The 24,799-nt window shown below is 41.7% G+C and overlaps 1 protein-coding gene across 1 annotated transcript in view; it reads left to right on the forward strand.

Moving 5' to 3' along the window:
* The window catches only part of rnf11 (ring finger protein 11), a 29,357-nt gene extending 15,033 nt beyond the window's left edge, over positions 1-14,324 (forward strand). The window contains exons 2-3 of the mRNA XM_033028577.1: positions 4,174-4,343; positions 10,231-14,324. Coding sequence (XP_032884468.1) covers positions 4,174-4,343; positions 10,231-10,402 — 342 coding nt within the window. The 3' untranslated portion in view covers positions 10,403-14,324. The remainder of the gene's footprint in view (positions 1-4,173; positions 4,344-10,230) is intronic.
* Positions 14,325-24,799: the final 10,475 nt, after the last annotated feature.

Consider the following 24,799-nt stretch of genomic DNA (forward strand, 5'->3'; position numbering starts at 1 on the left):
CAATGACAAATTAACTTGCCCAATGGAGGCAGGTGGATAAGCAAAACACAAAGTGCTGTAGTAATTCAGTGGATCAGGCAGCACTATTATATAGAAGCATAGGAAAATAGGTGCAGGAGTACGCCATTCAGCCCTTCAAGCCAGCACCGCCATTCAATATGATCATGGCTGATCATCTAAACTCAGTACTCCGTTCCTGCTTTTTCCGCATATCCCCTGATTCCTTTAGCCCTAAGAGCAGTTTAGGGAATAGATAAGTGATGGCCTGGGTTGGGGTGCTTTTTCAGACTGATTACAGTAGGGAAAGCTGGAAATTAGGTGTGGATGGAGCAGAGCCTGACACATGATAGCAGGATATGATGGGGGGGGGGGGGGGGGGGGGGTGTATTGGCAGATAGGTGGACAAAGACTAGAGATGATAAGGAGACCAGAAGTTGACAGGAGAGAAGAATTAAATGTAAACCAGAGGGAGGTATGTATGTAGGTGTGGATGGAAAAGGGAGGAGGGATAGTGGGTGAAATGGATGTGTGTAGGGGTGAGAGGGGGTTACAAGAAAGAGGAGGAAAGGGTCACCAGGGGGTACCTTTTGGTTGTAAGCTCCCCAAGCGGAATGAGATTTTGTATGTGGACTTTGTGTGTGGGCTCCCACTGACAATGGAGGAGGCCCAGGACCGAAATATCAGTATGGTAATTGGAAAGGGAGTTAAAGATTAGCAACCAGGAGATCCAGCAGATTTTGGCAGACCAAGCGGGTGTTTAGCAAAAAGATTCCATTTGGCAAAATACTTGGTCTCATCGATTTGAGGGGGGCAACGTCAGAAGCACTGAATGCGGTAGATGAGATTTGTCGAGGTGCATTTGAACCTGCGTCTCACCTTGAAAGTCTGCTGTGGTCCCTGGATGGTGGTGAGGGTGGAGGTGTATGGGCAGGTGTTACATCCTGGGAAAGTAATAATAATAATAATGGATGGGATTTATATAGCGCCTTTCTAATACTCAAGGCGCTTTACATCGCATTATTCATTCACTCCTCAGTCACACTCGGTGGTGGTGAGCTACTTCTGTAGCCACAGCTGCCCTAGGGCAGACTGACGGAAGCGTGGCTGCCAATCTGCGCCTACGGCCCCTCCGACCACCACCAATCACTCGCACACATTCACACACAGGCAAAGGTGGGTGAAGTGTCTTGCCCAAGGACACAACGACAGTATGCACTCCAAGCGGGATTCGAACCGGCTACCTTCCGGTTGCCAGCCGAACACTTAGCCCATTGTGCCATCTGTCGTCCCAAGTACTCGGTATGGGACCGTTTTGGATGGGACGAATGAATGAACCAAGGAATTGCAGAAGGCGTGGTTTCTACAGAAACGGTTGGGGATGTGAAGATGTGACTGCTGGTGGGATCACGTTGAAGATGGTAGAAATTCTGGTGAATTATATGTTGGCTGTGGGGTTAAAGGATGAGGACGAGGGGAACTCCATATCTACTAATCTCTTAATTATGTGGTGTTCCTTACTTTACAACAGAGAAATTCTGGACAACCTCCATTGGAAATTCATTGACAATGTACCTTGTAAGTCAGTTATAAACAACTAATTTGGGAATTGCATAATCTTCTTGGCATAAATCAAACCAGTGTTTCTGCTCTGATACGATTTTCTCTTTCAGTTTATCATTTTTTGTCTAGTTCTGATGTTGCTAGATAAAATGTGGTAAGTAAGGAAGTGGCTAAATGGGGAAAAAAAAGAATAAATTGCATCCTGCTTTGAAATAGTAAAACATTGTTTTAATGGGCTGACCATATGGTGAGTTAAGTGATTGGAAGCTATTTTGCAAGAAGGTCTAGAACAATTCACAGAATTAGACTGGAATATAAATAAAGAGCAATGTTTGTAGAAAATTAATGGCAGGCAATACATATCAAGGATAAATGGGCATTTGTTTGTGAAAACAATACTGAACGTACTCTTGCGAGGTGGCATTTATGAAGAGAGCCTTTTCATCAAGTGGAAATGTGGAGGAAAAATATCTGTAAAAGGGTAGAGACTGACACAGATGATTTATTCACTGCAAGTTGGAACGTTGTGTTAGTTGGATACAACTGGCAGAGCATCCCAACTTCTATACTCAGTTCCCTGAATGATGAAAGCTAGAGAAAAATGTCTGTAATAGGATAAAGCGTAACATTGATGGTTTGTGGTGGGAGACTGAAGACCTGTTTGCAGTTGATTTGTCTGGAAATGAAAAGGGAAATGAACGCAGGAAAAGAGGAGAGAAAATTTCAGTGCAGGAACTAATTTACCCCTTTGCATTGGAAAAGGCAACCCCAGTCTGTGGCACTGCAGGGGTCCAACATGATTGAATTCATTGTTTATAATCTAAAACTGAAAAAAACTCTTCTAACTCTTCTACATTCATTTATACAAATCATTTGATAACAATGAACATTTTTGTAAATGGTGTGGGCATTGAATTGGAGTGTGTGTGTGTCTGACTAACTATAGTTGAAATAAGTAAAGACACCTGGACAGCTACATGGATAGGAAAGCTTTAGAGGGATCAATCAAGGCAGGTGGGACTAGTGTAGATTGGGCATCTTAGTCGACATGGGCAAGTTGGGCCGTTTCTGTGCTGTATCATCAGGAGAAAATGTCGGAGGTTGAAGGTCGGAATGCAATTTTGGAAGAAATGTCTTATGGTGAGTTTAGTTATAAGTTGGAGAGAAGATGATCTCCATTTGCTGATATAAGAAAACCTACACTTTGGCAACTTCCTAGATTACACTAGAGAAGGCTGCCGAACAACACATCTGTTGGGGAGCAGTGAGTCACGTGTCTGTGTGTGTGTGTGCCATCAGTTTTGCAGTGTAATAATGGTAAATTCTGATTGTTTTGTCATGTTATGAGAGCAGAATTCCGATCTACACTGCTACTCATTGAAATTTGGCTGGGATGAAAGATAAGTTCATGTTTTTGTTGGTAAGAGCCTTTTTACTGTTGCCATCCAATATATTAACTGTCTCTCGTATAGGTTGTTCTTGGATAAAACAAATTGTTGGAGGAACTCGACAGGCCACATCACCACTATTGAGAAAATAGACCGGCATTGTTTCAAGTGAGACCCTTCAGACTGGAGCAGAGGGACAGCAGCTGGTCGAAAGAGGTGGGGGGGAAGGGGTGGTGCAAGAGCTAGCAAATGATTGGTGGATCCAGGTGAGGAGAGATTGATCCTAAGCACAATTGAGTTGGAGTGAGGAAAGGGGTAGAGATAGTAGCCAAGAATGTAGGTTGAAAGAACAAAAGGAAGGAAACACATGTTGGAAACACAATGAACAGCAGATGCTGGAATCTTGTACAAAGCAGTGATGGATTAACTCAGTGGGTCAAGCAGCATCTGTGGCAAGAATAAATAGGTGGGGTTTGGATTAGGACCCTATATGGGGGAGAAAACTGGAAAGGAGGTGGGGACAGGACTAAGCCTGCTAAGTGATAGGTGTGCTGGGTGAAGAAGGGCTCATTGGCGCCAAAGTGTGGAATCGTATGGATGTTTACAGGTGTGGCGTTCTGTGCTTCTCTGGCCCTTGGCCTCCTTGATGGTAATTGTGGTTTGATAGGAGCCTTTGAGTTGCTGAACTGCATTTGATGTAACAGTGCGGAACAGTGAAGAACAGTGAACATTTATGATGACTGGTGGTATGCCAGATGATCAATTGCTTTGCCTAAGATGTTATGACGTTAATTGAATGATGTTGTAACTCCACCTGTCTAGCTCATAGGGGCATATATATGCCGTTACACTCCTGACGTGCTCTGTAGATGGTGAAAAGGCTACTGGGTAGGATGATGAGATTCTAAACCCAAAACATCCAGTTCATAACCTGTTCTTGCTGTCATGGTATTAATAAATAATTTGTTTGTCACTTTTTGTCCTTTGCGCTTATTCTGAGCTCTGTCACTGAAGAGAGAATGTTGATTAAGCCAGCATTTATTGTCTCAGCTTAATATGGTATAAGGCAGAGTTTTCATCTCCTGTCTGTTGGACTACCCAGCTCATCTTTGCAGTAGTCTGGTTACCTTTGTAATGCTGTCACTAAATGCTGTGTATTACACTCTTGCTGTTGGTAATAGCATATTAATTGTTTCAATGTCTTTAATAATCTTTCTACCCTTAGGAACAGGTTCCAGTTCCCGTTTATCATCCTACTCCAAGTCAGACTCGGCTAGCCACTCAACTTACTGAAGAAGAACAGATCAGAATAGCGCAAAGAATAGGTCTCATCCAGCACCTGCCCAAAGGAATCTATGACCCAGGAAGAGATGGATCTGAAAAGAAAATTAGAGAGTGAGTTTTAAAATTTCATTTTTGAATCACTAATATTACAAAATTACAAATTTGATAATCCTCATAGTAGACGGATCAAGAATATTAAGATGCAAGGAATCCATGGTGACTTAGTAATTTGGATTCGGAACCATGACTGGGTGGTGGTGAAAGTATGTTATTCTGGAGGTCTGTGACCAGTGGTGTTCCACAGAGATCAGTGTTAGGATCTATCACATCTTGGCCATAAATGTAGATGGGTTGTTTGGGAGGTTTGCAGAAAATACCAAAATTGGTAGAGTTGCAGGCAACAGGGATGGCTGTCATAGGGTGAGCAGCATCTATACAGATATAAGTAGAGAAATGGCATATGAAATTTAATCTGAGCAAGTGTTGCACTCTGAAAGTTTGAATGTAAGGGGAATGTATACAGTTAATGGCATTAAGAGGGGTCTTGGGTCCAAGTCCATAACTTCCTGAAAGTAGCCACATAAGTAGATAGTGGTAAAGAAGGGTGTGTTCAGCTTGCCTTAATTGGTCAAGGCATTAAGTGTAAGAGTAGGCAAGTCGTATTGCTGCTTTATAAGTATTTAGGCACATTTGAAGTATTGTGTGCAATTCTGATCAGCCTGGAAATTTTTGATGAGGGTATAGAAGAGGTTTAGACGAGGGAATTAAATGTGACATCTCCAAGTTTGCGGATGACAGGAAGCTGTGTGGCAGTGTGAGCTGCGAGGAGGATGCTATGAGGCTGCAGGGTGACTTGGATAGATTGGGTGAGTGGGCAGATGCAAGGCAGATGCAGTATAATGTGGATAAATGTGAGGTTATCCCTTCGGTGGCAAGAACAGGAAGACAGACTATTATCTGAATGGTGTCATATTAGGAAAAGGGGAGGTGCAACGAGGCCTGGGTGTGCTTGTACATCAGTCACTGAACGCATGCAGGTACAGCAGGCAGTGAAGAAAGCTAATGGCATGTTGGCCTTCATTGTGAGAGGATTTGAGTTTAGGAGCAAAGAGGTCCTACTGTGGTTCTACAGGGCCCTGGAGACAATGCACCTGGAGTATCGTGTGCAATTTGGGTTGCCTAATTTGAGGAAGGACATTATAGCTATTGAGGGAGTGCAGCGTAGGTTCACCAGGTTAATTCCCGGGACGGCAGGACTGACAGATGATGAAAGAATGGGTCGACTGGGCTTGTGTTCACTGGAATTTGGAAAGATGAAAGGGGATCTTATAGAAACATATAAAATTCTTAAAGGATTGAACAGACTAGATGAAGGAAAAACGTTCCTGATGTTGGGGGAGTCCAGAAGCAGGGGTCACTGTTTAAGAATAAGGGGTAAGCCATTTAGGACAGAGATAAGGAAAAACGTCTTCACCCAGAGAGTTGTGAATCTGTGGAATTCACTGCTACAGAAGGCAGTGGAGGCCAATTCACTGAATTTTACCAAGAGAGAGTTAGATTTATCTCTTGGGGCTAAAGGAATCAAGGGATATAGGGGAAAAAGCAGGAACAGGATACTGATTTTAGATGATCAGCCATGACCATGTTGAATGGCAGTGCTGGCTCGAGGGGCCAAACTCCTGCACCTATTTTTCTATGTTTACCAGAATGCAGTCTGGGTTAGAGTATTAGGATCTAAGGAGAGATTGGACAAATTTGGATTGTTTTTTTCTGCAATGTTGGAGGTTGAGGGTAGTCCTGATAGTAGTAGGGTGGAAATGTAAGGCTAGGGGCATGGCTTTAAGGTCCAACAGAAAAAGTTTTTTTGCACAGGTGTCTGGAAAGCGTGGGACAGGAGTGGTCGAGATGGTAGCAGACATTTAAGAGGTTTTTAAGATGGGCATCTAATTATGCAGGCCATTGAGGGATGTAAATAATATGCATGCAGATGAGATTAAATTGACGTCATGTTTGTTGCAGACATTGTGGGTTGAAGGGCCAGTTCCTGTGCTGTTGTTCCAAGTATGTTTAAATTAATCTTTTGCTGGGGGGATTAGATGTTGCTCAGTCCATTCGGTGGTGACTGCAAATTTCCCTGTACGAAAATGGATGTGTGGTTATTTTTTTTAACATTTGGAGACAAAAATCAGGGCTATTGCCAAGTAAAGATTTACCCCATCGCTTCTAAAAACAAATTGGGTAGTTGAACATTGCTTTTGCCTCATGACCATTATAGTGCTTTGAAACGCCCTGTTAAATATTGCTGTTTTAACACTAATTAATGTATCTTTCTAAATACTCATGATAATATTTTCAATACTTACCTGGTTAATCCCAATGTTTCTAATCTGATTGCTATTTTGTGGGGGTTTTTTGCACTATTCATCTGTTTCCTATTTGAGAGACCATACTTCCCAACAATTACTTTCTACATAAGTGAGCTTTGCACATGGCATTAATGGCCCATTATTAATTGCTTTTGGGGCCATGTAGCAAGCCCCTTTAACCGAAGAAGGTACAAATAGTGGTGCTGTTGATAAGTACTTGCATCAGCAACAGTTTGGAACTTGCAAGTCAGGATAGTGTGTGACTTGAAAATAAATGGGGTGCTAATTACTGCTTTGTTCTGGGTGGTATCAAGCTTTCCAGTGTTATTGGACCAGCACGTTATCCAGGAGAGTGGAGAGTATTTGCTGGTCCAGCTAAATCTGTTCAGTGGCGATCCCAGGATGGTATTCATTGGAAATTTAGCAATGGTATTACTGTGGAATATCTATGGGTAGGTACTTGGACACTCTTGTTGCAGGTGATCGTCACTTGGCATTGCCAAATGTTACATATCTAAATATTGGCATGTGCATGCTTTGTTATTTGAGGTATGAGTGTGCCGAGCACACTACACTGAACTCCACCCATCTCCTGGTGCTGATATCACTGATCTAAATAAACTGCAGTCATCTTCCTTTATCGATGAGATGACTGCTTAGTGGACTTCCCCTGTAAGGTCTGATGGTTTAAGCTTTGTTGCATCTTAATGAGAAATCAGGTGGTATTCATTTTGGAATCCAGTCCTTCTCTCCATGTTTGGCCAATACTGTAAAGGATTTGGGTAATCTGGTTGACCCACAATATAAACTTTAAAAAATAATTGGTACTAAATGCAGCTTGATGCTACTGTCAACAAGGTTGCATGACTAGCTCTGGGTCATAAGCTTTCAACACAAGCTGGGAGAATGGGTGCCCAGATCTGCTGCTGCTTTGCCAGGGTTGGTGCTGAGTCTAGCATATCCTTTTAACTTTGAATCAGGGTTAATCCATTGGCTTGATACATAGAAACATAGAAAATAGGTGCAGGAGGAGGCCATTCGGCCCTTCGAGCCAGCACCGCCATTCATTGTGATCATGGCTGATCGTCCCCAATCAATCACCCGTGCCTGCCTTCTCCCCATATCCCTTGGTGCCACTAGCCCCTAGAGCTCTATCTAACTCTCTCTTAAATCCATCCAGTGACTTGACCTCCACTCCCTCTGTGGCAGGGAATTCCACAAATTCACAACTCTCTGGGTGAAAAAGTTTTTTCTCACCTCGGTCTTAAATGGCTTCCCCTTTATTCTAAGTGTGGCCACTGGTTCTGGACTCGCCCAACATTGGGAACATTTTTCCTGCATCTAGCTTGTCCAGTCCTTTTATAATTTTATATGTTTCTATAAGATTTTCCCCTCATCCTTCTAAACTCCAGTGAATACAAGCCTAGACTTTTCAATCTTTCCTCATATGACAGTCCCACCATCCCAGGGATCAATCTCGTGAACCTACGCTGCACTGCCTCAATCACAAGGATGTCCTTCCGCATTAGGAGACCAAAACTGTACACAATATTCCAGATGTGGTCTTACCAGAGCCCTATATAACTGCAGAAGAACCTCTTTACTCCTATACTGAAATCCTCTTGTTATGAAGGCCAACATTCCATTAGCTTTCTTCACTGCCTGCTGTACCTGCATGCCAACTTTCAGTGACTGGTGTACAAGGGCGCCCAGGTCTCGCTGCACCTCCCCCTTACCTAACCTAACCCCATTGAGATAATAAACTGCCCACTTATTTTTGCTGCCAAAGTGGATAACCTCACATTTATCTATATTATACTGCATCTGCCACGCATCTGCCCACTCACTTAACCTGTCCAGGTCACCCTGCAACCTCCTAACATCCTCTTCGCAGTTCACACTGCCACCCAGCTTTGTGTCATCCGCAAACTTGCTAGTGTTGCTCCTAATTCCCTCTTCCAAATCATTAATATATATGGTAAACAGTTGCGGCCCCAACACCGAGCCTTGCGGCACTCAACTCGCCACTGCCTGCCATTCTGAAAAGGACCCGTTCACTCCTACTCTTTGCTTCCTGTCTGCCAACCAATTTTCTATCCATGTCAACACCATAACCCAATACCATATGCTCTAATCTTAGTCACCAGTCTCCCGTGCGGGACCTTATCAAAGGCTTTCTGAAAATTTAGATACACTACATCCACTGGCACCCCTTCATCCATTTTACTTGTCACATCCTCAAGAAATTCCAAAAGATTAGTCAAGCATGATTTCCCTTTCATAAATCCATGTTGATTTGGACTAATCCTTTTCTGCTATCCAAATGCCCCATTATTACCTCTTTAATAATTGACTCCAGCATCTTTCCCACCACCGACGTCAGACTGACTGGTCTGTAATTCCCTGTTTTCTCTCGCTCCTTTCTTGAAAAGTGGGATAACATTAGCTATCCTCTAATCCACAGGAACTGATCTTGAATCTATTGAACATTGGAAAATGATCACCAATGCATCCACTATTTCTAGAGCCACCTCCCTGAGGACCCTCGGATGCAGACCATCAGGCCCAGGGGATTTATCATCCTTCAGTCCCATTAGCCTACCCAATACTATTTCTCGCCTAATGAAAATGTCTTCCAATTTCTCTACCCCCTTAGATCCTCTGTCCTCCAGTACATCTAGGAGATTGTTTGTGTCTTCCTTAGTGAAGACGGATCCGAAGTACCTGTTCAACTCTTCTGCCATTTCCTTGTAACCCATAATAATTTCACCCGTGTCTGCCTTCAAGGGACCTACATTTGACTTTACTATTCTTCCCTTAACATATCTAAAGAAGCTTTTACTGTCCTTCTTTATATTCCTGGCCAGCTTCCCTTCGTACTTCATCTTTTCAGCCCATATTGCCCATTGTGTTTCCTTCTGTTGTCCTATGAAAGTTTCCCAATCCTCTGGCAATATTGGGGCAGGTAGGAGTATTTGGATGTGTGGTTAATTTTCACCTCACCTGGCAGATACTGAGTTTGATAGTTTTGTCATTCAAGACTTGGCCAGCTTGCTCATTGTTGCTAGCTCATTGGTGACTCTTGGCAAAGAGATCCTGATATACCACTGTCTATATCTCCCGTTTCCCTTTCCCCTGACTCTGTCTGAAGAAGGGTCATGACCCGAAATGTCATTGATTCCTTTTTTCCAGGGATGCTGTCTGCCCCGCAGAATTACTCCAGCTTTTTGTGCCTATCTTCGGTTTAAACCCGCACTTGCCGTTCCTTCCTCTCATTAGTATGTGGTTTGTTTGACTTAAACCCTTTGGAGCCAACACCATGGGACATCATGGGGTTAAGGTCAATGATGACAGCTCCCTCTATCAGTCTTTCTCCCCTTTCTTTTCTTTTTCACCCCCCTCCTCCTAAACGTATCGCTGCGCCACCATCTGGTCTGTGCTGCCAGTAGGGATCATAATGGAGGAGCATTGGATGTTGACTTTTGGAACCATGAAATGTTGAACATTATCTTCGTACTAAAAATTTGCTCGATTAAATATGGCCACATTACAAAAGCCCACATGGATTATTAGATGAATTTATGCAGTGTCCTTTTGTGCATAATAAACTGTATTTTGTTTTTGCTTTTCAGGTGTGTTATTTGTATGATGGACTTTGTTTATGGTGATCCAATTAGGTTTCTTCCATGCATGCATATTTATCACCTGGACTGTATAGATGACTGGCTGATGCGATCATTTACATGCCCATCTTGTATGGAACCGGTGGATGCTGCATTGCTTTCTTCTTATGAAACCAATTGAGAAGGTTTTGCATCTACGATACCATGGAAGAAGTAAATCCTGATCTCTACCACTGAGCCAAAGAGTCAGAGATTTGGAGAACCTTGATTGTATGCGATCATGTACTAAGTACAACACTGACAATAACTCATGACTGCAGTTGTTAAAAATTTATATGCATATATACTTAAAAGCTGTTATTTTAAAAATCTACAAAGCCCTGACCAGATGTTATGTACTTAAATACAAATGAGGTAACATATTTGAAGCAGTAAACGGTGACCATTGGTTTGGTTACGTTAGCATAGAAATGATTTTGATGTTACAGGTATTTTATAAATAAATTGTAAAACATGCATACCCGTTAAAGAAACAGTATCCTCCTTGAAATTTGGCTGTTCATAGTGGTTTCATAATTGACATACAAAATTGTGTTTTTGCACCAAATAGTTGTCAGTGTCCCATGCAGCAGATCTCTCAGGAATATTGGGTGCTTAGTTTCTCTTTTAGTATAATGCTCTGGAGAACATTTTTTTTAAATTGAAGAACTCTTAAATTATACATCTACTGTGGCTTACTTAATTATGCATATGCACATACTGTCATGTGTATCTGTGTGTGGATATGAAGAGGTGCTGCCTGCAGAATTTTAGATGGAATAGTTGGCATTTATAGTTCCTCTTTGGGATGAAGAACCTCTACAAAGATTGGCATGCTGGTTTAGTTTCCTTGACAAAAATTAATACAGTTGTATTCCTTGATCATTTAAGTGTTCAATTACCCCAACGCTTATTTGCTGGGAGGTGACAAGAAATATAGGTCCAATTTATGAAGTATTGATTTTTTGCTAATTTAAAGGATACTGTTTCTGCAGTGCAGTGTGTTGTTTAGTATTTTGTATAGCTTTGTTCCAACAGTGACTTGATGGTATATTAACATTTTGGTCATGGCTTTGTGTATAGGAAAACTCTAGGTGCCAATATAATGAACAATTTGTGCAGAAAATTAAAATGTTTGTTTGCCATCTTAAGAATCACTTCAGTTCAATTGTTTTTAGTACTGAATTTAGGCTGAAAGAAAATGTTGTAATACAGTAATATCTCTGATCATGCTGAGTCTGTGGGTCGTTTTCCTAAAGGAAATAGGTTCTGTGCAAAATCCCTGGAGCATATAATATACATTAATGGATGCCCTTAAAATTTTGATAAAATAACTGAATTCTAATTAGATTTCATAGCTGAATGAATCATAGGTCTTACAATTTTTGCAATTCCCTATATTTAAAAAAAAAATCACACTTCAAATTATGCACAGATAGAATATTGGTACTTCTAATGGATTGTTTACTTTGCTTAGCGAGTACCAAGTTATGATGCAGTTGTTGTTTTATTGGTTTGGCATGAGTTGCAAGAACAAGAAAACCATGAGCTAGAAAGCTTTAGCGAATGAATCTTAATCAAACTTCCATTGAATCTGCTATTATAAAACAGAAAAACAGTGGACTGTTTTAAGGGGCAGCCTGTATGAAAATGTATTTGCCAAGCACATTGAGGAAACACGTCCAAATAATGTAATGTAAGTTTTTTAAAGTAATTTGTCACTATCTTTTTATGTTTGAGATTATTTTTCATAGAGCTGCTTTATGGAGAAATGTCAAATTGTGAAATGATGAAAAGCTTTATAATTGGACCTGGAGTTTTCCCGTTTTTAAAAAAAACACTAATCTGTAACAGTGGCACAAAGTAGGAATTTAAAGCTTTTTTGCACAGTTCTTTTCCATTACAAATGGAACTCATGGCCTTGGGTCTTTTGAAATGGTGTATTTTATGAGTAAGACTAGCATGGTGCTCAAAAATTGGTTCAGGATATAACTCTGATAACTAATGATTACAGTGAGTACATTTGAGAATCAAGCAGTTCCAGTCGTGTGTAGAACTAACTAATGGCTGAATGGATTTTCAAAACCTTTCAATCCACATTTTGCATTCAATACTTTGGATTTTTGAGTACCACTATGTGGCTTGCAGAAATTCCAAACTAATGGAAATTGTGCCCATATGACTAGTGTGGGAAAAGATGTTTCTTGAAAATATCTGGTTCTATCTTAAATTGGTAAAGTTTGCAAAATAGAGACATTTAAAATTGTACACTTTCCCCTGTTGCGTGAGGGACAAATATTGCAATAGCTGCCACTGAATGGTTGAGAGCCATTGGTCTTAAATCGGTGAAAAGGAAGACCTGGATTTGTGCAATATTTTAATGGAGAAAACATAATATTTACAGCTGTTTATTTTCTGACCATTCCACAAACTTTACTGTACACTCTTACAGTAATGTTTAAATCTCAATTTTATTATTGTGCACATTGCGCGGTGCAGGAATAATTGGGAGTAATCACGAGTGTTGTGTGTGAAGCTAACAGTTTTTTAGTGTTTCATTTTATTTGTGACACACATTGGTTCAGCTATGGTGAGTTGAATAGACTTTTAACAGTGGTATGTTTCTAGGCACTTTCTGTTACCAGCATAAACAAGGATTTCATTTTGATATAATTGTAAGCCCCTTAGTGCTCCAAGTCTGTAATAATTGGATTGCCTCCTTGAATAGTTCAGTGGCAGCATAATTTTATTTTTTTTCCCTTTATAAATAATACTTTTAAGGAAATTAATTGTGCAGTTTACTAGTGCGTTTAACGTCAAGATACCAAACAGATTAAGTGTTATTTCCCCACCATCCAAAACTCTTATTGTTAGTATTGCTGCCATCTGATTAATATCCACACCACATTTCCCCATCTTTTGAAGCCCAACCTGAGATTTAATTGTTCCCCTTAATGGGATTAAAGTGTTGAGCTATCATATGTTCTACTGCCATTTTCACGTTAGCCCTGTTCTGATCACAATAATAATAAGATTTTCAGACTGGTGTCTAATCCTTCACGTCTAAAATGGCCCTATAAAAGCATCTGATCACAACGTTGATAATTTCACCAACTAAAACACATTTATTTGTGTAAAAAATGAAAATAAAAGGAGTTAAAAACACACTTTAGTTTTGACATATTACTACCTTCATTTATAGTTAATTTAACTCGGTCTATGCTTTTAAATAGCCTGGGGTGGACAAATTAAACAACATTTTGATTTTTGATTACTTTGGGGAAATGGTCAGAGGTTAAAGGATAACATTTTTAGCTGTCGATTGTGTTGCTTTTTTACTTTTTAAAACTCAAGCAGATTATGGCTTCCTACTACTGTATAACTGTATAGCCACTAAATATGCTTGCTCAAGACCTTTGTGAATCTTGATGGTGAAAGGTTTGCTGAAATAGAAAACATTTATATCAGTCAAATTCTTAAATTAGGTGATAAATTTCAATATTCCTAAATGTGCAACAAAGTGAATTTCCTGGCTATACGGTATTAAATATTTCTATGCACATTGTAGGCCATTTTATTGCTTTATCTACTCAAATTTGCCGAAAAGTAGATGTAATGTTCTTTACAAGTTGTATAACCAATGTTAAATTTGCTCCAGTTTTATTTATTGGTAATCAACTTGTCTTAATAAATATTATGCTTTTTCATTATTTAGGTTCTTCATGTTTTGAAATATTGATTTATTATAAAACTATTTTGTGTGCTTTAAACATTTTTTACAAAATTTTGTTCTGAGTAAAGAGCCTGATGATATTATCGTCCTGAGGGCAAAAGTATTAGTAAAATACTGCACAATACATTCCACTTGCAGCACTGGCTGATGTCACTGCATTTTGGGAGGGGGAGGGTGGGAAACATGTTATCTTCACTTTTAATGTCTAATCTTGAATTATCAATTCAAATTATTTATTGAAAACATTGCACATTCCAAAAAGCGCAGATTCGTGTATAATTTATGGGCTTGCTTAATACAGCAGGTATTAAAAACTGCAATACTAAAATAATTTTGAATTGTGTTTTATTTTTATAATGTGCCCCTCAACTGCAATTTCAACTTCATCTTCCCGCTGCTAATTAAATCTTTTATGCATATCTAATTATTGGAATTCTTGTCTAAAGATCACAATGTTCTGCTACATCTAGTATTTAGAAGTACCCATATTTAGGTAATATAGCTCAAGTTTTGAAAAGGGACTGAGGGGCATTGTTTAAATATTATTCTTTTTGCAACTTCCAGTGAAATTGTAATCTTGGATGTAACATACTTAGAAGAACGTAGATATATAATGGATCTTCCACGTAATATCTCCAAAATCACAGGTCAAATGACCTGATCCAATTGATTCTTGTGTCACGATGTTTAGTTTATACAGTTCTGTCTAAAATTCAATTATCAGAATGCACTTTATCACTTGCAAGGCTCCCCGATTATTAACAGCATAGATGATGTATTGGCAAGGAAGACTGCACTGTTTAGTAATAATACCCCATAATAAAAAAGCAAAACAGGTGTTTAGAGATTTTTGCAAAGTAATTAAAAAGAAATAACTGAAATATTACATTTACATAAATGTTCAGACCCTTTGTTCAGTCGTTTGTTGAGGCACCTTTGGCAGTGATTACAGCCTCAAGTCTTCTTGGGTATGATGCTACATGCTTGGCATACCTGTATTTGGATCATTTCTCCCATTCTTCTCTGCAGATCCCCTCAAGCTCTGTCAGGTTAGATGGGGAACGTCTATGCGCAGCTATTTTCAGGTCCCTCCAGAGATATTCGATCGTGTTCAAGTCCGGGCTCTGGCTGGGCCACTCAAGGACATTCACGAAGCCACTCCTGCGTTGTCCTGGCTGCTTGCTTAGGGTCGTTGTCCTGTTGGAAGGTGAACCTCCTCCCCAGTCTGAGGTTCAGAACGCTCTGGAGCAGGTTTTCATCAAGGATCCCTCTGTACTTTGCTCGGTTCATCTTTCCCTCGATCCTGATTAGTCTGCCATGATGCTGCCCCCATCATGCTTCAGCATAGGAGTGGTATTGGCCAGGTGATGAGTGGTGCCTGGTTTCCTCCAGACCTGGCGCTTGGCATTCAGGCCAAAGAGTTCAAACTGGGTTTCATCATGGTCTGAGAGTCCTTTAGGTACCTTTTGGCAAGCTCCAAGCGGCCTGTCATGTGCCTTTTACTAAGGAGTAGCTTCCGTCTGGCCACTCTACCATAAAGGCCTGATTTGTGGTGCTGCAGATATAGTTGTCCTTCTGGAAGGTTCTCCCATCTCCACAGGGGAACTCTTGCTCACCTCCCTGACCAAGGCCCTTCTCCCCCGATTGCTCAGTTTGGCCGGGCGGCCAGCTCTATGAAGAGTCCTGGAGGAATGAAGGAGGCCACTGTACTCTTTCGGACCTGCAATGCTGCAGAAATTGTTTTATACCCATCCCCAGATCTGTGTCTCAACACAATCCTGTCTTGGAGATCTAGGGACAATTCCTTCATCTTCATGGCTTGGTTCTTGCTTGATAACATGCACTGTCAACTGTGGGACCTCATATAGACAGGCGTGTGCCTTTCTAAATCATGTCCAATCAATTTACCACTGGTGCACTCCAATCAAATTATATAAACATCTCGAGGATAATCAATGGGAACAGGATGAATTTTGAGTGTCATAGAAAAGGGTCTGAATACTTATGTAAATGTGATATTTCAATTTTTTTAAATTACTTTGCAAAAATGAGCAAAAATGCTTCCTTCTGCGGTAGTGTGTAGATTGATGATAAAAAAAATAAATGTAATCCATTTTAAAATAAGGCTGTAATTAACAAAATGTGGAAAAAGTGATGAGGTCTGAATACTTTCTGAATACACTGTTGCTGGGTTTGCATCCTGCAATAGAAATGCCTTAATGTAATTGTAAAGAGATGGTAGACAATTGTCTTTCTAAACTGAAAGGATTAAGACCTGTAGATAGTGCCACAAGGATTTGCCAGAGTGGGAAAGGATATCGCAGCTGCAGGAATACAAAACAGAAAAACATATTACTGGGGGTACTCAACAGGCTAAGCAGAAGGTTCTCGATCGGTACCTTCATGCAGATTCACCAAGCTTGTTCCTGGGATGGCATCCCTCTTGAATAAGGAGGGATGGAATAGGCTAATAGAAGAATAAAAAGCAACATAAAATTCTTAAGAGCTTTGCATTGGAGGTGCAAAGAGTCTTGGGAGTGCTGGTGCTGGATTTCCAAATGGCTAATTTGCAAATTGAATCCGTAGTAGGCAAATGCAATGCTAGCTTTTGTTCAAGAGGCCTAGAATATAAAAGTAGGAATGTAATGCTGAGGCTTTATACGGTACAGGTCAGACCACATTTAGAGTGTTGAGAGCAGTTTTGGGCTACATATCTGAGGCTGGATGTATTGGCATTGAAGAAGGGCCAGAGACTGTTTATGACATTAATCCTACGGATGATTGATTTACTTATTATGAACGTTTGATGATTCTGTTGTTTTTAAGTGGATTCTTTATTTTTAAAGTAGAGATTGACAGGTTCTTGATTAGGAAGTGTGCCAAAGGATACACGGAAAAGGCAGGAGAGTGGGGTTTGATAGGGAAAGAAAGATCAGACCTGATTGAACGGTGGAGGAGACTCGATGAGCCAAATGGCCTAATTCTACATAACGTATGAACCTTGCAAAGTAGATGAAGGGTGGATGATATCCTTGGCAGAGTTCAGAACTACAGCTCACAATCACCAAACTGAAGGGGTAAATCTTTTAGGGTTAAAAAGGGGGAGAAATGTCTTTACTTAATTTGCCATTCTCTGCACAGGAGGGTTTTAGAGACTAATTATGTTAAAAAATAGAGAATTATAGGTTTCTGGATATTAAAGAAAACTACCTAGTCACCTCTATCCAGTTGGCTACTTAGTTGCATCCTCAATAAATGTGGTTTAGCAGACATGACCCATCCTTTAGAAATTCATGTTATCCTCTTATCGTTATGAAAGACATTTTACAAACATGAGCTGATGGTTCATAAAGAACAAATTTATGTGACTATGGATTTTTTGTTTATTCATTTTTACATAATCTGGGTTTTGGTGCCAATGGTTTGATTACCGTGTTGTATTGATGTAGTCCTGATGATGATGATGATGATGGTACTTCCACAGAACTGTTGTGTGGAGAGTTCTAGATTTAAACCAGTGATGGAAGATAAGGAATGAATGTTTAGGGTAGTGATTGTCGTGAATATCATTCACTATAAGGAATGAATGTTTAGGGTAATGCAATAGCAATAAAGCTGGATTGCGAGCTAAACTCATCAAGACAGGTTAACCGTATTCATGCTGCCTTTTCCCTTTATGGATGGTGGAAATGCTTTGGGGAGTTACATTCACTATTCAACCTCTTGCAGCCACAGTAAGTTTCTGTTTTTGGTTTCTCCCAGGATGGTGAAGGACCCAGAGTGTGATGCTTTTGATACCAAGGGTGGGTGGTTGGGTGTTGGTGATGACCAGTGTTGTGACATGGATGTTACCACTTATTAGCCTATGCTGAATGTTGCCCAGGACTTACTGCATGCACTTATGGACTGGTTCATTTTCTGGGGAATTCATCATTATGCAATCATCAATGAACATCCCCACTTCTGATGGATAAAAGGAAGATCATTCATCAAGCAACTGATAATGTTTGGACCTAGGACACTATGAGGTTCCTGTGCAGTGGTGTGCTGGGCCAGCGATGTGGAACCTCTAATAAATGCAATCTATTCTGTTAGTGTGAGGTATCACTGGATGTTCAATCAGGTTCTCCCAGCTGCTTTTTCACCAAAGTTCCAATCAGTGCTGCTTTCATAGAATAAGAAATGGTTATAGTACTAGAGAACATTTGGTCTATATCACCTTTCTTATCAGTAGAATTTATTAGTTCTTCTGTAACAAGTCATTTTTTTCAACTATATATTTAGTTAATTACTTGCTGGCCACAAAGGTGTTGGGAGACCTGAAAGTATTCCAACTCTTGACTGTCTGTTTCTATCACTTATCTAAAATCCACAAACCGGACTGCTCTGATAGCCCCATTGCCCCACTGAACTAATTTCTTCATACCTGGATTCCATCCTTTGTCCAGTCTCTTCCAATCTAAGGATTTGAAAAGACTGAACAACACCCAAAATTAGTAGCATTGGTGAATAATTTACGTTCTCATTGTGACATACAAGGAGGCTAACAGGTAATTGCTAGTTCCCAATAGAACAATCTCATCAGTCCCATTCTCTTATATTCCCATAACCCTGTAATAACTATTCTCTGATATTCCCATAACGCTGTAATAACTTATCTCACATGTCCATGAACCATTTGAAATCTTCTAACACTTGCCTAAAATTAAGGGATAACAATGGAGAAAACTGGCACAATGTACCATGGCCAGCACACAGAAATTTTTTATTTTTAAATTATTGTCAAGCTATAGCGAGTCTGCTAAGTGCATGCAGTGAGTCCTGGGCAACATTCAGCATAGGCTAATAAGTGGTAACATCCATGTCACAACACTGGTCATCACCAACACCCAACTACCCACCCTTGGTTTCAAAAGCATCACACTCTGGGTCCTTCAATACAATACAATTCAATTTATTGTCATTTGGACCCCTTGAGGTCCAAACGAAATGTCGTTTCTGCAGCCATACATTACAAAACAAAAAGACCCAAGACACAACACAGTTTACACAAACATCCATCACATCGTTGTGATGGAAGGCAAAAAAAACGTATCTCTCCACTGCACTCTCCCCCCCTGATGTCAGAGTCAGTCAAAGTCAAAGCCCCCGGCTGGCGATGGCGATTGTCCAGCGGCCATTAAAGCCACGCCGGGTGATGCAAGGCCGCACACCGGGTCTTGTTGTTAGAGCCCCCGGCGTGCGCTCGCAAAGTCCCGCGGCCATTCCAAGCCGCGCGGGGCGATGATGTAAGGCCCCGCTCCAGGTGCTCTTCAACCCCGCAACTCAGGCGGGAGAAGTCGCCGTTGCGGAAGCCCCGAAAAGCGGTCTCCCAGCAGGGACCCGCGGGCTCCCGGTGCCGCCGTCCGCCAAACCCGCAGTTGCAGCCTCCGAATCTCCGGGGGTCGGGTTGCAGCAGCGTCCATCACAGCTCCACCCGCTCCAGACTCGGCCAGCCCCGTGACGGTGAAGTGAGTAGTCGGTAGCTCCGCAGCTGGAACCCCAGGTCGTTCCTGTTGGAGGCCGCTCCACGTTGCAACCCCAACGACAACGGAGACCCGACAAAGAAAAGGTCGGGTCTCCCGTGCAGTGGAAAGATTTTAAAGTTCCCCCCCCCCTACAAAAAACTACATAAAAACGAGTCAAAAAATAATAAAACACAGACGGACTGCAGAGGCCACTGCTGACGAGAGTCGCGCCGCCCACACACACTGGGAGACACCAAAAACAGAAACTTAAATAACACACTAGGATTGTATCATAGATCTACAGAACTACTGCTAGAGTGTCATCTGGCGTTACAGCTTTTGCTGCAAACATTGTGCCGAGATTTCACGTAGAGTGAATCAAATAAGCTGAAGGCTGCTTTTCCTGATGGTGGGGAATCCCTGCTGTTACTGCAGGCATCACCCTTTATATTGTATAGGGGACATTATGTTCTGAATGATTGACGTAGATGCAGAGGGAGTTATAGATAAGTAGCTCAGGATTCCCTTACAGGGAACTACCCGGAAGGGTTTAGAAATGTGCCTTTATAACAATCTTCCTAACTTCTTGAAATCTGTACCCCTCCTACACCCTCTTTGGTTGCTTAAATTTTCATCTGTAATTCTGTAACTTCCAGTTTCAACTTTAACTGTTCTCCAGCCTGACCTTCTTCCTTCCACTTAAGTTCACTAAACAATCCTATATTCTTCTCCATTGCAAGTTCTATTTTACTTCGGAGTCACGTGAGTGACTACGTGAAGAACCCCGCTAGGACGCATGCGTGTCATATCGCTACACGCATTGCGAAACGTCAGACGCGGTGGAAGGGCGTTCCCCCATGGCGGCAGTTTAAAAAGCCACTATTTGCAGGTAAGGTTTTACTCTGCGATCTTTTTTGTTCTTTTTCCCATCTACAGAAGGGAAATGGAGAAAGCAAAGAACACGAGGGCTGCGACAAAGCTGGTGAGGGAGGACCGCGGAGCAGCGGGCAGCCAGCAAGAGCAGCCGACGGCACTTAGATCACCCGTAGTGGGATCAGCTGTGCCCTGTGTAGCCGCCGCACCGGCCAAATCCACGCGGACGGGCGGCAAGGCAAAACACAAAACTAACAAGGTCGTGGACTCGGAGGAGACCGACTTTGAAACACCGCGGGCGGCCAGCGACCGAGAGCGCTGGACCCGAATGGAACGGTGTGTGGAGCATTTGCTCCAACGTGACCGGCTCCGGGAGATGGAGTCAGGTCACTGGGCCCTATGACAAACCCACAGCAGTACCTTTTTAAGGGCTGCACAGTGTCTCCACCTCATCGGAGGGGAGCACTGTGGGTCAGTTCTGGGCTGACCTGGAAGAGGGGTCCGCGGAAGAACAGACAAGTGTGCATGGGGTGCGAGAAAATGAGAACTTGCTGGATATGGTGGCAAACTTCATACAGCCAGAACAGACTGGGGAAAATCTGGAGCCAAAGCTTGCTGCCAGTATTGACTATATGTCATTAAACCAGTTACATGAGCAAGCTGTACTGGACACCGGGCAACTGCATTTCCCTAAATGTCCCAATTATCAACAACTGTATCTGGAAACACATGGGACCAGGGATCAGAAGTATGGATGTGAAATTACAAAAAGTACTAAAATTGCTGACCGCAGGAATAACGGCATTTGCCCGTACAGTGGATGACAGGAATATGTCCCAGGATCAACAAGATGCGCTGGCACTGTTCTGTAACACCCAGCACGAAATAAACAGCATCAGGAAAAGTGACATACCGCCGACACTCAACCCAAAATTCGCGGGACTGTGCAAACCTGGGGCCACAAAACCACCCATCCTCCTGTTCGGAGGAAACCTATCGAAGCAGGTAAAAGAGCTTGATGAGGAAGCCAAAACCTTGGGGTTAATAAAAGGAACACCTGCAAAAACCCACTACAGCCAAAGACAGCATCCCTACGCACCCACCAGCAGAACTGGTGAAAGCTCGAAGGCACGGCATTTTAAACATGAGTCTTTTTTAGGCCATGGCCCAGGCCGGCCTTCTTGGAAGATGCGGGGAACCCCAACAACAGCACCAACCAACCCGAAAAACCAAGCACCAGCGCAACAACAACGGAAGAACTTCAGGAAGAAGTAATCCTGCCACTGGTAACAATGGAGGTAGGTGGGTCTGGTTCCCTAAATAATATGGAGAGCATGGAGGTTGGTGGGAGACTACACTGGTTTTTGAATGCATGGAGCATGCTTACAACCGATACTTACATCTTAAGCAGTATCCAGGGATATACAATAGAGTTTATACACGAGTACAGCCCTCCAGTTCAACATATACCGAACCGAGTGTTCGTGCTCTCTGATAAAGAAAAATCAGAAGCACAAGCTGAACTGGAGCGGCTTTACATAAAAGGTGTAATTGAAATAACTCAACACGAACCATTAGAATTCGTGTCCAATATTTATACCAAAACCAAAAAAGATGGTGGTTGTCGCATCATCATAGATCTGACAAAATTGAACACATTTGTTCAATACATTCACTTTAAAATGGAAACCTTTGTTACTGCTAAACAATTAATTTCCAAAGGTTACTTCATGGCCAGCATCGATTTAAAAGATGATTACTATTCAGTACCCATACGAGGTGACCACAGATGTTACTTAAAATTCAACTGGATGGGACAAATCTGGCAATATAAAGCATTGCCAAATGGCCTATCATCAGCCCCCAGGCTGTTCACAAAAATCTTAAAACCAGACCTAGCATTTCTACGTAAACGTAAACATATGGTTATGGCATATTTAGATGACAAACTCATTGTGGGCATAACTTTGGAATTGGCCATACAAACTGTAACAGCCACAAAACAGTTATTTGAAAACTGGGATTTATCATCCATCCAGTTAAATCTAAACTAACACCGTCCACTACTATGGACTACTTGGGATTCACCATTGACTCAGTTCACATGACGGTGACACTGCCAAAGGGAAAGGCAAGAGATTTAATAGAGGTTTGCAATAACCTCATTGACATCAGAAACCCATCCATCAGATTGGTAGCAAAAGTAATTGGTAAAATCGTGGCTGCTTTCCCAGCCACACAATTTGGACCTCTACATTACCAAAACTTACAGAGAGCAAAAATACAAGCTCTAAAAATCAATGCAGGTCACTTTGACAGACCTATGAGACTACCAATCCAAGCCAAAACGGAACTAAAATGGTGGATAGACAACATCTGGCTTTGTTCCAACCCAATCATTGTCAGTAACCCTTCTATGGTACTACAAACTGATGCCAGTGCACTTGGGTGGGGAGCCACCAATACCATCACCAGCTGTGGAGGTAGATGGACAGCACAGGAGGCATCCTTTTTACTCACACTGGGTATAAACTACTTGGAAATGTTGGGTACATTCCATGGCCTAAAGTCATATTGTACTGGATCACAACACCAGTATGTTAGATTACAAATAGACAATACCACTGTGGTAGCATACATCAACCACATGGGTGGCAACAAATCGATATAATGTGACAATCTCGCTAATTCAATTTGGCAATGGTGCATCCAGAGAGATATTTGGATATCAGCCACTTACCTACCAGGGAGACTAAATTTAGTGGCAGACACCAGGTCACGCAAATTTAATGAAAACACCGAATGGATGTTAAACAAAATGGTATTTGCTGACATTACAGCAAAATATGGAACACCGGATATCGATCTATTCGCATCCAGACTAAACAACCAGATACCTAATTATGTTTCATGGGAACCAGACCCTGGGGCAGCAGCAACAGATGCATTTTCGCTGCATTGGGGGAAATTGTTTATTTACGTATTCCCTCCTTTCTGCCTCATCAGTCGGGTATTAAGGAAAATACAACAAGACTCTGCGTCTGGTATTTTGGTAGTACCCGATTGGCCTACACAACCATGGTTCCCAGTGGTGCAAAACATGGTATTAGAACCATGTATTACCATCCCACATAGACCAGATTTACTACTACATCCCGTGACGGGATAGCCATCCATGCCATAAATGCTTGAACCTGTTAATTTGTAGAGTTTAAAAACACCACTTCTACAACTGGGACTAACGGACCGAACAGCGAACATCATCTCGGCGGCCCAAAGAGAATCAACTAAAAAACAATATCTGGTCTACATCAGGAAGTGGGAAATATACTGTCATAAGAACAAAATCACCAACAGAAATATGAACATCCCATCTGTTCTGGAATATCTGGCAGGCCTCCACTATGATGAGGGGCTCAGCTACAGTGCCATCAACAGCGCCAGATGTGCCCTGTCGACTTACCTATGGCAAGGGACAGAGCGTTACACGGTAGGGACTCACCCTCTGGTAACTAAGCTCATGAGGGGAATATTTAATACGAATCCCCCAAAAACCAGGTACTCCCAAATTTGGATGTAAGCATTGTCCTGAAAGCACTCAGGAACTGGTCTCCAGCATCTACTCTGTCCCTACACAGACTAACTTTAAAAACAGTCATGTTAATGGCATTGGTCACGGCACAGAGGGTTCAGTCACTGCACAACATGACCTCCTCACCTGACGATATTACGTTCCACCTATACGAACTAGTAAAACAGAACAGACAGGGATCAGCAGGCCTCAATATCCAATTTAGGTCATACCCTGCAGATGACCGTCTCTGAGGTCATAGTTAGACAGCTGTCACTATACATGGAGAAAACAAAAATCCTAAGAGGCAATGAGAAGGGACTGCTGATCAGCCATAAGCAACCTCACAAAAGAGTGACGGTCCAGACCATCTCGAGATGGCTGAAACAAGTACTGACACAGGCTGGGGTGGATACTAACGTTTTTAAATCTCATTCCACCAGGGCTGCAGCTACATCGGCAGCAGTACAACTGGATGTGCCCATGGACCAAGTCCTCGAAGCAGCAGGATGGTCAGGGGAAAGAACTTTCCAGACATTTTACAATAAACCAGTGATGAAAACTGGAACATTTGCAGAATTTTTTTAAAATTCTGTAAATTAAATAAACCCATAAAAGGGGTTATAATTTGTGTTAATAAATTTTATGATTTCAATAACGAATCATGTGCAATTATGTTAACACTATTCCTCCCACAGTCAAGGCAGACGTGATGCATGGACTCGTTTCCACGGCATGAAATCACAGCTTTAAAATCTTCACGTAGTCACTCACGTGACTCCGAAGTAAAATAGTAAGATTAAACGAGAACTTACCAGTTTGAAGTTTGATCTGTATTTTATGAGGAGTTACGAT

This window comes from Amblyraja radiata, chromosome 10, assembly GCF_010909765.2.
Source record: "Amblyraja radiata isolate CabotCenter1 chromosome 10, sAmbRad1.1.pri, whole genome shotgun sequence".
In the NCBI taxonomy this organism is placed as follows: domain Eukaryota; kingdom Metazoa; phylum Chordata; class Chondrichthyes; order Rajiformes; family Rajidae; genus Amblyraja; species Amblyraja radiata.